This window comes from Ranitomeya imitator, chromosome 6 (genome assembly GCF_032444005.1).
Source record: "Ranitomeya imitator isolate aRanImi1 chromosome 6, aRanImi1.pri, whole genome shotgun sequence".
Taxonomy (NCBI): domain Eukaryota; kingdom Metazoa; phylum Chordata; class Amphibia; order Anura; family Dendrobatidae; genus Ranitomeya; species Ranitomeya imitator.
Window position 1 is genome coordinate 376,583,895 of NC_091287.1, and position 14,116 is coordinate 376,598,010.

General features: G+C 50.1%; 1 protein-coding gene across 1 annotated transcript in view; it reads left to right on the forward strand.

The window, feature by feature from the left end:
* Positions 1-8,838: 8,838 nt before the first annotated feature.
* Positions 8,839-14,116, forward strand: part of PTPN2 (protein tyrosine phosphatase non-receptor type 2) — a 97,509-nt gene continuing 92,231 nt past the window's right edge. The window contains exon 1 of the mRNA XM_069731010.1: positions 8,839-9,078. Within this exon, the coding sequence (XP_069587111.1) occupies positions 9,022-9,078 (57 nt within the window). The 5' untranslated portion in view covers positions 8,839-9,021. The remainder of the gene's footprint in view (positions 9,079-14,116) is intronic.

Genomic DNA, 14,116 nt, shown 5'->3' on the forward strand with positions numbered 1-14,116 from the left:
AAATAAACTATGACATACAGGTGCTTCTCGCAAAATTAGAATATTGTCAAAAAGTTCATTTATTACAGCTCTTCAATACAAAAAGTGAAACAAGGCGGATTGTGGGCACATAGCCGCCTTTGGGAAATCCAGAGCATGACTGTGTCAAAGCCACGCGTTTCCGCAGTAGGGGGACTAGTACATACGGCACAGTCCGGCAGCAGCGGAGAATGACCGGGCGGCGCCATGTATGGTCCTCCACCTCGTATGACCGCGTCTCCTCTGGCTCTTGCCATCTACATGTGCCCATATCACAAGCTCCACCCGAGATGCATAAAGACATGGGTGGATCAGTGGCCCCTGTAAGGCTGCCGTTGCACTAGCAGTATTTGGTCAGTATTTTACATCAGTATTTGTAAGACACATCCAGGAGCGGGTGATAAATGCAGAAGTGGTGCATATGTTTTTATTATACTTTTCCTCTAATTGTTCCACTCCTGGTTTTGGCTTACAAATACTGATGTAAAATACTGACCAAATACTGCTAGTGTGACAGCAGCCTAAGGAGGAAGACCGGACCGTGGGGACCTGTACCGAGCTGGGTCCGGAACTGTTGAGGCAGCTTCCCTTGTTGCCTGAGGGAAGAAATGAGGAGCGGCACCCTCCTCAGTACCCGGGTAGGAGGGGCAGCTTAGGCTAGTTTCAAAATTTGCGTTAGAATTGCGCAGCGTTTAATCCGCATCTGCAAGTGCAGGAAAAAACGCATAGAAACACCTACAAACGCGGCGTTTTTTAGACGCATGCGGTTAAAAAAACGCCGCGTTCCACGCTTTTCCATGCGTTTTTTTCTGCGTTTGCATTTTTGGTGCGCATGGTGACAAATTTTACAGGAGAAAAATCTAGATAACCAGACACCGTGTTATGACCTGGTGGTTAGGACAATAATGGACCTAGTGTGTAAGAGCACACGGAATGACCTGATAGTTACTAATAATATAGGACGAGCTCTGAGACGTGGGAACTCTGCTGACCGCAATCCCTAATCCTATCACACACACTAGAAATAGCCGTGGATTGCTCCTAACGCTCCCTATGCAACTCGACACAGCCTAAGAAACTAGCTAGCCCTAGAGATAGAAAAATAAAGCCTACCTTGCCTCAGAGAAATTCCCCAAAGGAACAGGCAGCCCCCCACATATAATGACTGTGAGTAAAGATGAAAATTACAAACACAGAGATGAAATAGATTTAGCACAGTGAGGCCCTACTTACTGAACAGACAGAGGATAGGAAAGGTAACTTTGCGGTCAGCACAAAAACCTACAAAGACCACGCAGAGGGTGCAAAAAGACCCTCCGCACCGACTCACGGTGCGGAGGCGCTCCCTCTGCGTCCCAGAGCTTCCAGCAAGCAAGACAAAATCAAAATAGCAAGCTGGACAGAAAAATAGCAAACCAGAGAAAAACAAGCAGTAACTTAGCTTCAGCTGGGAAGACAGGTCACAAGAACGATCCAGGAGAGAGCTAGACCAATACTGGAACATTGACAAGTGGGATGGAGCAATGATCTAGGTGGAGTTAAATAGAGCAGCCAGCTAACGAATTAACCTCGTCACCTGTAGAAGGAAACTCAGAAGCCGCAGCTCCACTCACACCCACCAGAGGAAGCCCATGGACAGAACCAGCCGAAGTACCATTCATGACCACAGGAGGGAGCTTGACAACAGAATTCACAACACACCGCCAATGTGACTACAGAGGGCGTGTATTATGGGATATCTTTATATAGACCCTTGAACAGCAGAAATCTTCAGATTTTGCTCCTGTATCCTGTGTCATGATGGATCTTCGCATGGAGAGCTTTTATTTCAACCTGAATTTAAGCATCAAGCTGTTTCTTGCCTGTGCGTTTGCTTGGGAGCAAGACAGAAATCGCGAAAGATGGAGGAGACGTCTAGGCGTTTTTGGAGACACCCCATTATTGAAGTACGTGAGAGATGTGGAGCCTACCACACGCTGTATGGCGAGCTTAATGCCAACCCGGACAAATTCCGGGAATATACAAGGATGTCGCAAGACTCCTTCCGGGATTTGCTTGCTCGTGTCCAAGAAGCTATACGGAGATAGGACACCCAGCGCTCCATCGAGCGATTCCACCAGAGGTACGTCTGCTGGTTACATTAAGGTACGTAACAAATCTAAACAAATGGCAGTGCTAACTTTTGGGTGTTCTGACATGTATTTTTTTGGTATTTTCCTTTAAGTCTTTAGCATAACAACACCATACATAGAATTGATTTTATTTATTTTTTTTTTATTCCAGATTTCTGGCAACTGGAGAGTGTTTATCATCCCTCCACTTCCAATACCAGCTTGGAATTTCCACCCTGTCTGTAATAGTTGCGGACACCTGCCGGGCTTTGTAGAATGTTCTCCGGGATGAGTTTATACCCCTACACACCGCGGACATGTGGATGGCAATTGCTGAAAAATTCTGGAGTGTGTGTGATTTCACCAACTGTTTGGGAGCGGTGGATGGAAAGCACATACACATTATCAAACCAGCCAGAACAGGATCGGAGTACTTCAATTATAAAAAATATTTTTCTGTTATCCTCGTGGCAATAGCCAATGCGGACTGTCGCTTCATCGCCGTGGACATTGGAGCTTTTGGTCGTGGCAACGATTCCCAGACTTTTGAAAACTCGGATATGGGCCGCCGTTTGTATGGCAAAAATTTTAATTTTCCACGGCCACGACCTCTCCCCAACACTCAAGGTCCACCGATGCCATTTGTTATGGTTGGGGATGAGGCCTTTCAGATGTGTGAAAACCTACTGAAGCCATATTACAGTCTGGACTTGAACCACACTAAAAGGATCTTTAACTACAGACTGACCAGGGCCCGAAGAACTGTAGAGTGTACCTTTGGGATTCTAGTCTCAAAATGGCGCTTTCTTGCATCAGCCATTAATCTAAAAATGGAGACATTCGACGAGGTGGTCAAAGCCTGTGTGGTACTGCACAATTACATAATGGCTAAGGAGCGGCCCAACACTGAACTGGATGAACCAGTTGCACACCCATTGCCAGATTACCAGCATCACCCGCTGCGGTCAACTGCTGAAGTTGGCCACATGCGGGACCAATTTGCTGCCTTTTTTTAATCAGATATGGGATGTGGCAGGAGAATGTTGTGTAAATGTCCTTTTGGGATTTTATCTGTACCAGTTATTTTCTTAAATGTTACTAATATTTCTCGTTAATAAACTTTATTTTTGGTATCTTGACCGTGTCTCCTATGTAGTTCCTCTACAAACCAAGGCTGTCCTCACACTAGCAGTATTTGGTCAGTATTTAATATCAGTATTTGTAAGCCAAAACCAGGAGTGGGTGATAAATGCTGAGGTGCTAAATATGTTAATATTATACTTTTCCTCTAATTGTTCCACTCCTTGTTTTGGCTTACAAATACTGATATAAAATACTGACCACATACAGTACTGCTAGTGTGACAGCAGCCATGTAGTTTTAGTGGTAAAGTTGTTGACGTCATTGCGTCCTGATTCTGTTCTGCAGTATCCATTGGACGCAGACTGAAGAGACAATGGCTGTAATACAAAACAGATCTATACTCAAGTCAGGTGTCAGAAATAATGAATTCATGATGCACGTATAACAGCCTCATGAATTCATCATTTCTGACACATGTCCAGGTGAGCATAGATATGCCGTGTGCGACCGCCATCGTCCCTTCACTTTGTGTGAAATAGATTACGTACACAGAAGACAAAATGGAGGTTATACAAGGCAGTTCTCTACTCACCAGGTCAGGTGTCCAAACTAATGAGTTTTTGGACACCTGACCTGTTGAGTAAATATCTGCATTGTATTGCCACCATTTTCTCTTCAGTCTGCAACTCTAGTCACAGACTAAGGGTACCGTCACACTATACGATTTACCTACGATCACGACCAGCGATATGACCTGGCCGTGATCGTTGGTAAATCATAGTGTGGTCGCTGGGGAGCTGTCACACAGACAGCTCTCCAGCGACCAACGATGCCGAGGTCCCTGGGTAACCAGGGTAAACATCGGGTAACTAAGCGCAGGACCGCGCTTAGTTACCCGATGTTTACCCTGGTTACAAGCGTTAAACTAAAAAAAAACAAACAGCACATACTTACATTCTGGTGTCCGTCAGGTCCCTTGCAGTCTGCTTCCCGCACTCAGTGACTGCCGGCCGTAAAGTGAAAGCACAGCCGCTGTGCTCTGCTTTCACTTTACGGCCGGCAGTCACAGTGCGGGAAGCAGAGACGGTAAGGGACCTGACGGACACCAGAATGTAAGTATGTGCTGTTTGTTTTTTTTTAGTTTAACGCTTGTAACCAGGGTAAACATCGGGTAACTAAGCGCGGTCCTGCGCTTAGTTACCCGATGTTTACCCTGGTTACAAGCGAACGCATCGCTGGATCGCATCGCTAGATCGGTGTCACGCACACCGATCTAGCGATGACAGCGGGAGATCCAGCGATGAAAGAAAGTTCCATACGATCTGCTACGACGTACGATTCTCAGCAGGATCCCTGATCGCTGCTGCGTGTCAGACACAGCGATATCGTAACGATATCGCTGGAACGTCACGAATCGTACCGTCGTAGCGATCGAAATGTTATAGTGTGACGGTACCCTTAGCAGAACGAAGAGATATGGAGAAAATACAAGTCTTAATTGTTTTGCCAACTTCATATATCTATACTAAAGACACAGAAAGCTGCAGTTTTTTACTTGCTAAGTACAAGAGCTATGATGTGGCCAAAAAAATTGGTGTGCGGCGAACGGTGTGTATTGCCGGCAGCGAAAGACACAATTAAACCACACATAATTGAGGGCAAAAAACAATATTATTTATTTTCTTAGAAACCAAACTTTTTTAATTAACTGTGCCTGCTTGGGGTAGAGTGATCGAAATGGGAAGGGGGGGGGGGGGGGTGAAGCTGTGAGGCCTGGCTAAGTGTGGACGACACAGGGGTGGCAAAAGAAGGGGCAATGAAACTATTGGGGTCTGGTAGTTCTGGGATAGGGCTTGACACATGAGAGGCCTGAGACAAACCTGACATTACAGACACACTGGGAGGTGAGGGGGGAGGAATACTGATAGTACGCTGTTTTTTATTTTTTCTCCCTCTCTGGGATCGCCGGGTTCTGGGAAGCCTCGGTGGGCTCATGGTCGTGGTGGGTGACCTGTCAGGGTCCGGCTGCACTGTGCTCGTAGAGCGTGCAGCCATGCCAGAGTCCATAGTGCTCGTAGAGCGTGCAGCCATGCCAGAGTCCATAGTGCTCGTAGAGCGTGCAGCCATGCCAGAGTCCATAGCGCTCGTAGAGTGGAAAGCCATGCTAGGGTCCATTGTGCTCGTAGAGCGGAGGGCCATGCCTGGGTCCTGCTGCATCGTGGTGGTGGTGGAGCGGAAAGCCATGCCAGGGTCCATTGTGCTTGTAGAGCGGAAGGCTATGCCTGGGTCCTGCTGCATCGTTGAGGGGAAGGCCATGCCAGGGTCCTGCTGCTGCATCATGGTGTCAGTGGAGGAGGTCCAACCAGGAGCAGCGGTTGTCATGGTGGTGGCGGTGGGCTGTCCTACAGCACTCGGCATGGTGGTGGTGCTGTACTGGTGTCCGGCAGTGCTAGGAATAGAGGTGGCCGTGCAGTGGTATGCAGCAGAGGTCGGCATTGAGGTTAATCGTGACAGTGAAGGCACAGGTGGATATGCCGCCACTGTCTGCTGAAAATACCGACTCTGCTGCATAGCCTGCACATAAGCAGCATTGCAGGCCTGCATGACACTAAGCTGAAGATCAGGAGTAAGGTGTTCCGACATGCCCTGTTATATTTGGTTAAAAAAATTATGTGCTGGCCTCTGGAAGTCGGCTTTTACTTGGTCAAGGATTTTGGTGACCTCCTGGATGTGTATTCATGTGGCTAATGGTAATATCCATTTGGTCACCCAAAGCCTTGAGTCCATCGTGAAAAACCGAGCTCAAGTGAAAAAACTCGGGCATGAGGGATCTGTTCGATGCCCTCTGCCGCTGCCGGGAGGCGCCCCCCCAAAAAAAGGGGAAGAGGCAGAGGACTGGGAAAGGGGAACACCTGATGGACCAACTTCCTGGTCTCCAGTTAGTGTGGCAGACCCACTTGCTGCAGTGCTGCTGGATGGCTGGGATGGGTCCGTGGCTGTCTGATGAAGGACCGCTCCAGAACCTGGGCCAACAGTGCTGCTCCATGTGCTGTGAAAAAAAGGAAAAAAAAAATGAATACCAAAAATTTACCAAATGCCAACTCCTGTTGAATAGAAACATACAGATTGTGACAATACAACACAACCAAATGCACAGGAGAAATACTTACGTTCTCTGGGCAAGGACTGGTTTTAAAAATGCCAGAACGCGATGGTATTTGTACTTTCGGATCCTTGCTCCTGAACCACTGGGAACACGGTTCTCTTGACGCAGGTCCTTGTTGAAGCGGTCCTTCATCGAACAAAGTTGTAGTGAGCACGGCCAAGGTCTCTGCTGCTTCACACTGCAGTGCAATACTTACAAAATGCATTTCGGACCCTAGAAGGGGCGTTGTCCCAGCCATCCCACATCGCTTTGGCCACCTCATTCCATAGGCGCCGGATCGTCACATTGTCCGAGTGCTGTGGAACCCGGGTGTCCAACAACGAGACTCGCTCCTGGACCAGGGAGATGAGGAGGTCATTTTCTATGAGGGCTTCATCCCGTTCTGGAACCTAAAAAATAAATAAAGACATTAATGTTGGATACATTAACAAAGAAAAGAAAGAAAACAGAGGATGAGAAATGGCATGAAGAAGGAAAGTCAAGATACAAAAGGAGTGCAGAAGAAAAATGTAAAGAAAGAGTAAGGCCGGCGTCACACTAGTGTATTGCATCCGATGCAGGAGCATCGGATGCAATATGCTAATGACCCTCGGCTCCTGCTTGCAGCAGAGCAGGAGCCGAGTGTCATGCGTCTGTGCTCCGATTCTCTCGCACAGGGAGGATCGGAGCACAGCTGCGGAGGAGGCGGAGAAATGACTTTCTCCATCTCCTCCATTGCTGGGGTCCGCTTATAGCGCACATCACTCGGATGATATCCGAGTGGTGTGCGCTGTCTCACTCGCACCCATAGGCTTATATGGGTGCGAGTGAGCCGCGAGTTTTCCTTGGTCCGAGACAATCGCAGTCTGCTGTGTAGTGACCTGCAACTGTCCACTCCCTCCCTTTATCACCTTGTATGTGGGGGGTGGCTTATCAGTGTTTAGACATGTTTTTCTCTGGTGCAACGCATGCGTTCACGAACGCAAGCGAACACATGTACTTGCGGCAGCATGCGTTCACACAGACAGCAATGCGTTTTTTTGGCGCATTTCTTCCGCTAACAACCGCATACGTTTCTAGTCGGCAAATTGACGCCTCTAAAATTACTACATGTAGCGTTTACAGCGCCAAACCGCAGACGACGAAACGACGCATGCGTCGTCAAACGCGGCAAAACGCAATCAAACGCAGACACTTGCGTTCCTAATGTTAAATATAGGAAAACACAACGCATGCGGATTATTGCGGATGAAACGCTGCTGACACAACCGCAAATGTGAATCCAGCCTTAAAAAGCAAAGCGCGCGCAGCGGGGTGAGCGGCGTGCTCCGTCCTCTGAGCATCAGTGCCACGACGGGCTGTATTGTTTGGTCCCCACCGCAGAGAGAAGTGCCGTGCGCTCCGTGACTGTGAGTACCGCGTGCGTGCAGAGGAGGCCGAGGACCGGACAGACTTTCGTGGCCTAACCTGCCACATGCTTCTCACTCATTTACATGTGGCTCTGAGAGTGCCGTGGCCTTGTTACGGCCGCACGTGCTTATGGACCATTGCTTAAAGAACCCCATCTGAGGACATCGCCCGGCCGCTGCCGATTCTACAACCTTCCCTGTTGCGGGCTCAGCCGCTGCAGAGGACCATACAGGACACCATACGTTCTCTCATCAGACTGCTATTGTTTTAAGGTACCGTCACACTCAGCAACTTTGCAACAAGAACGACAACGATCCGTGACGTCGCAGCGTGTTTGACACGCAGCAGCGATCTGGATCCCGCTGTGCCATCGCTGGTCGGAGCTAGAAGGCCAGAACTTTATTTCGTCGCCAGGACGGCGTGTATCGTCATGTTTGACATCAAAAGCAAAGACGCCAGCAACAAGCGTAGGGCCCCTAGATGTGTGTCGGATCGGTACACTCCGGCTGTTTGACATGGAGCTAACAACCAGTGAGAACGAGAAGTGAGTCGCCCGTTCAGCTGTTGCCGGTGTTTGACGTCTCTACAGCGACCTAAACAGGCTCCAGCGATCGGCTCGTTGTCTATATCGCTGCAGCGTCGCTTAATGTAACGGTACCTTTACAGTTGCTACCCCATTATCTCTCCTTTAACCATTAACCCTTGCTCTGTCTCTTGTCTGTTACTGCACCCTGCTTACAGCCCCACACATTGTTCTGTCGCTGTGGCCTCCTGTGATCCTCCACATGAAAGCACTAAACTTCATCGCTAATCCGAGACATTTCTCAGCGATAGTCCCACAACACTGCGCCCCCTAACGGCCCCAGCATCGGCCAGGAGCGCGCAGGGAGCCGGCAGCAATGGCCGCTCTCTACCTGCAGCCAGAGCTAGCTCATACTTCACCCCGTACTCCAAGGGATCTCCAACTGGGCGGGGCATCAGCAGGAACCGCCCCTAATGTCACAGCGCGCTGCTCATTGGTGCAGGGCACAGCAGCCGGTTGCCAACTTAGGTGTGATGCTTGGAATGGGGCGTGGAGCTAACCGGAAGAAGGCGTGGCTTTGGAGGCCGGTGCCGCGGTTGGTGTCGCAGGTCGGGTTGTTGTTTGTTTCCTCTTCTGTTCCCGTAAATATCGCCTCAGTGACCCGGGGCCGTGCGGAGAGCAATGCGGCAGCGCGGGGAGCTGTGAGCGCGGCACCTCCGGCAGCGGGAGACATGGAGAACGAGTTCAAGAGCATTGACGAGGAGAACCGCTGGAGCCCGCTGTATGGAGTGAGTAGTGCTGTCACCGTGCGACAGTGGCCGTCACCCGGAATTGCCCTCTGTCTCCAACGCGTGCGGCCATATAGTGTGTGTGTGTGTGTGTGTGTGTGGCCATTCAGTGTGTGTGCGGCCATACAGTGTGTGTGTGCGGCCATACAGTGTGTGTGTGCGGGTGTGTGTGTGTGTGGGGCCATACAGTGTGTGTGTGCGGCCATACAGTGTGTGTGTGCGGGTGTGTGTGTGTGCGGCCATACAGTGTGTGTGTGCGGCCATACAGTGTGTGTGTGCGGGTGTGTGTGTGTGTGGCCATACAGTGTGTGTGTGCGGCCATACAGTGTGTGTGTGTGTGTGCGGCCATACAGTGTGTGTGTGTGTGTGCGGCCATACAGTGTGTGTGTGCGGGTGTGTGTGTGTGTGTGTGTGTGTGTGGCCATACAGTGTGTGTGTGTGGCCATACAGTGTGTGTGTGTGGCCATACAGTGTGTGTGTGTGTGTGTGTGCGGCCATACAGTGTGTGTGTGCGGGTGTGTGTGTGTGTGGCCATACAGTGTGTGTGTGGCCATACAGTGTGTGTGTGTGTGTGTGTGGCCATACAGTGTGTGTGTGGCCATACAGTGTGTGTGTGTGTGGCCATACAGTGTGTGTGTGTGGCCATACAGTGTGTGTGTGGCCATACAGTGTGTGTGTGTGTGTGGCCATACAGTGTGTGTGTGTGTGTGCGCGGCCATACAGTGTGTGTGTGCGGGTGTGTGTGTGTGTGTGTGGCCATACAGTGTGTGGGTCATACAGTGTGTGTGTGTGGCCATACAGTGTGTGTGTGGCCATACAGTGTGTGTGTGGCCATACAGTGTGTGTGTGGCCATACAGTGTGTGTGTGGCCATACAGTGTGTGTGTGGCCATACAGTGTGTGTGCGGCCATACAGTGTGTGTGTGTGTGTGCGGCCATACAGTGTGTGTGTGTGTGTGTGCGGCCATATAGTGTGTGTGTGTGTGGCCAAAAAGTGTGTGTGTGTGTGCGCGGCCATACAGTGCTCACATGTAGAGTGTGTGTGGCCATATAGTGTGTGTGTGTGTGGCCATATAGTGTGTGTGTGTGTGTGTGTGCGCGGCCATACAGTGCTCACATGTAGAGTGCGTGCGGCCATATAGTGTGTGTGTGCGTGGCCATACAGTGCTCACATGTAGAGTGCGTGCGGCCATATAGTGTGTGTGTGCACGGCCATATAGTGTGTGTGTGTGTGGCCATACAGTGCTCACATGTAGAGTGCGTGCGGCCATATAGTGTGTGTGTGCACGGCCATATAGTGTGTGTGTGTGTGTGTGCGGCCATACAGTGCTCACATGTAGAGTGTGTGCGCGGCCATACGCAGCGCTCGCGTGTAGCGCGTGTGTGTGTGTGCGCGCGCAGCCATACACGGCGCGCGCGGCCATACACGGCGCTCGCGTGTAGCGTGTGCGCGGCCATACACGGCGCTCGCGTGTAGCGTGTGCCCTAACCGCATATGTCCATTTAGTGCCTGCATATACAGTAAAGTGCAAAGCTTTAATCTGCTGTAAAAAGACTTTAAAAAATAGAAGTGGTAATAGTGTTTTTTTTTATCAGTGAGCAAAATAGAAGATTAATTCACAAAAGCAATGTACCGTATATACTCGAGTATAAGCCGACCCGAGTATAAGCCGACCCCCCTAATTTTGCCACAAAAAACTGGGAAAACTTATTGACTCGAGTATAAGCCTAGGGTGGAAATGCAGCATTTACCGGTGAATTTCAAAAATAAAAATAGATCATTATTTCCCCATAGCTGTGCCATATAGTGCTCTGCACCGTTCATATTTCCCCATAGGTGTGAACCATATAGTGCTCTGCACCGTTCATTGTGCCCCCTAGCTGTGCCATATACGGTGCTCTGCACCATTCATTGTGCCCCCTAGATGTGCCATATACGGTGCTCTGCACCGTTCACTGTGCCCCATAGCTGTGCCATATACGGTGCTCTGCACCGTTCACTGTGCCCCATAGCTGTGCTGTGCCATATACGGTGCTCTGCACCGTTCACTGTGCCCCATAGCTGTGCTGTGCCATATACGGTGCTCTGCACCGTTCACTGTGCCCCATAGCTGTGCTGTGCCATATACGGTGCTCTGCACCGTTCACTGTGCCCCATAGCTGTGCTGTGCCATATACGGTGCTCTGCACCGTTCACTGTGCCCCATAGCTGTGCTGTGCCATATACGGTGCTCTGCACCGTTCACTGTGCCCCATAGCTGTGCTGTGCCATATACGGTGCTCTGCACCGTTCACTGTGCCCCATAGCTGTGCTGTGCCATATACGGTGCTCTGCACCGTTCACTGTGCCCCATAGCTGTGCTGTGCCATATACGGTGCTCTGCACCGTTCACTGTGCCCCATAGCTGTGCTGTGCCATATACGGTGCTCTGCACCGTTCACTGTGCCCCATAGCTGTGCTGTGCCATATACGGTGCTCTGCACCGTTCACTGTGCCCCATAGCTGTGCTGTGCCATATACGGTGCTCTGCACCGTTCACTGTGCCCCATAGCTGTGCTGTGCCATATACGGTGCTCTGCACCGTTCACTGTGCCCCATAGCTGTGCTGTGCCATATACGGTGCTCTGCACCGTTCACTGTGCCCCATAGCTGTGCTGTGCCATATACGGTGCTCTGCACCGTTCACTGTGCCCCATAGCTGTGCTGTGCCATATACGGTGCTCTGCACCGTTCACTGTGCCCCATAGCTGTGCTGTGCCATATACGGTGCTCTGCACCGTTCACTGTGCCCCATAGCTGTGCTGTGCCATATACGGTGCTCTGCACCGTTCACTGTGCCCCATAGCTGTGCTGTGCCATATACGGTGCTCTGCACCGTTCACTGTGCCCCATAGCTGTGCTGTGCCATATACGGTGCTCTGCACCGTTCACTGTGCCCCATAGATGTTCCACATAAATTTGTGCCGCCGCTGCCGCAATAAAGAAAAAAAAACACATACTCACCTCCCTTGATTGCAGCTCCCGGCGTCTCGTTCCGGCGCCTCCATCTTCCCGGCGTCTCTGCTCTGACTGATCAGGCAGAGGGCGCCGCGCACACTGTAGGCGTCATCGCGCCCTCTGCCTGAACAGTCAGAGAGCAGAGACGCCGGGAAGATGGAGGCGCCGGCCGGGAAGATGGATCGGCGCCCGGCGGCTGGAACGAGGACAGGTGAATATGCTATACTCACCTAGTCCTGGCGATCCTCGCGCTGTCCCCTCCTGTCTTCGGTGCCGCAGCTTCTTTCTCTATCAGCGGTCACCGGCACCGCTGATTAGAGAAATGAATAAGCGGCTCCGCCCCTATGGGAGGTGGAGCCGCTTATTCATTTCTGTAATGAGCGGTCCCACGTGACCGCTGAAGAGAGGAAGAAGCTGCAGCGCCGAAGCCCGTGGGACGGCAGGGACAGCGCGAGGATCGCTGGGACTAGGTAAGTATACCTCAGCGCCCTCACCCCCTCACCTGCCGACCCCACCGCTACCGTGACTCGAGTATAAGCCGAGGGGGGCACTTTCAGCCCAAAAATTTGGGCTGAAAATCTCGGCTTATACTCGAGTATATACGGTAAATGACATCAATATTTGCCATCAGCAGTTCTTCTAGATACACTTGCTTACAAAGGAAGTGGCAGGGAGGGTGAGCTAAACATCTTGGAGCACTAACCACAGACCTGTGTACGGTATATAGACTTGTGCATATCCTTGTCTCTCCATGTAATCCTGGGCAGACTCCTTGAGGAGGTCAGGGCTCTCTGCCGTAATAACATTGGCTGTATGCTTGGGGTTGTTGTGCTGGTGCAGAATAAATTAGTCATTCGCCCCCCTGATGAGATTGCATGATGGATACCTTTCTGACAGTGTCAGTATTTCTCAACATTAACCCCTTCATGACCATGGGATTTTTCATTTTTCCGTGTTCGTTTTTCGCTCCCCTCATTCCCAGAGTCATAACTTTTTTATTTTTCCGTCAATTTGGCCATGTGAGGGCTTGTTTTTTGCGGGACGAGTTGTACTTTTGAACGACATCATTGGTTTTAGCATGTCGTGTACTAGAAAACGGGAAAAAAATTCCAAGTGCGGTGAAATTGCAAAACAAGTGCAATCCCACACTTGTTTTTTGTTTGGTTTTTTTGCTAGGTTCACTAAATGCTAAAACTGACCTGCCATTGTGATTCTCCAGGTCATTACGAGTTCATAGACACCTAACATGACTAGGTTATTTTTTATCTAAGTGGTGAAAAAAAATTCCAAACTTTGCTAAAAAAAAAAAAAAAAATTGCGCCATTTTCCAATACTCGTAGCGTCTCCATTTTTCGTGATCTGGGGTCGGTTGAGGGCTTATTTTTTGCGTGCCGAGATGACGTTTTTAATGATAGCATTTTGGTGCAGATACGTTCTTTTGATCACCCGTTATTGCATTTTAATGCAATGTCGCGGCGACCTAAAAAATGTAATTCTGGCGTTTTTTAATTTTTTTCTCGCTACGCCGTTTAGCGATCAGGTTAATGCTTTTTTTTAGTTGATAGATCGGGCGGTTCTGAGCGCGGCGATACCAAATATGTGTAGATTTTATTTTTTTTTTATTGATTTATTTTGATTGGGGCGAAAGGGGGGTGATTTAAACTTTTATATTTTTTTTATTTTTTTCACATTTTTTTTTACTTTTTTTTTTTTACTTTTGCCATGCTTCAATAGCCTCCATGGGAGGCTAGAAGCAGGCACAGCACGATCGGCTCTGCTACATAGCAGCGATCTGCTGATCGCTGCTATGTAGCAGAATTGCACGTGTGCTGTGAGCGCCGACCACAGGGTGGCGCTCACAGCGACGGGCGATCAGTAACCATAGAGGTCTCAAGGACCTCTATGGTTACAATGGAGATGCATCGCCGACCCCCGATCATGTGACGGGGGTCGGCGATGACGTCATTTCCGGCCGCCCGGCCGGATGCGGTAGTTAAATGCCGCTGTCTGCGATTGACGGCGGCATTTAACTAATTAATAG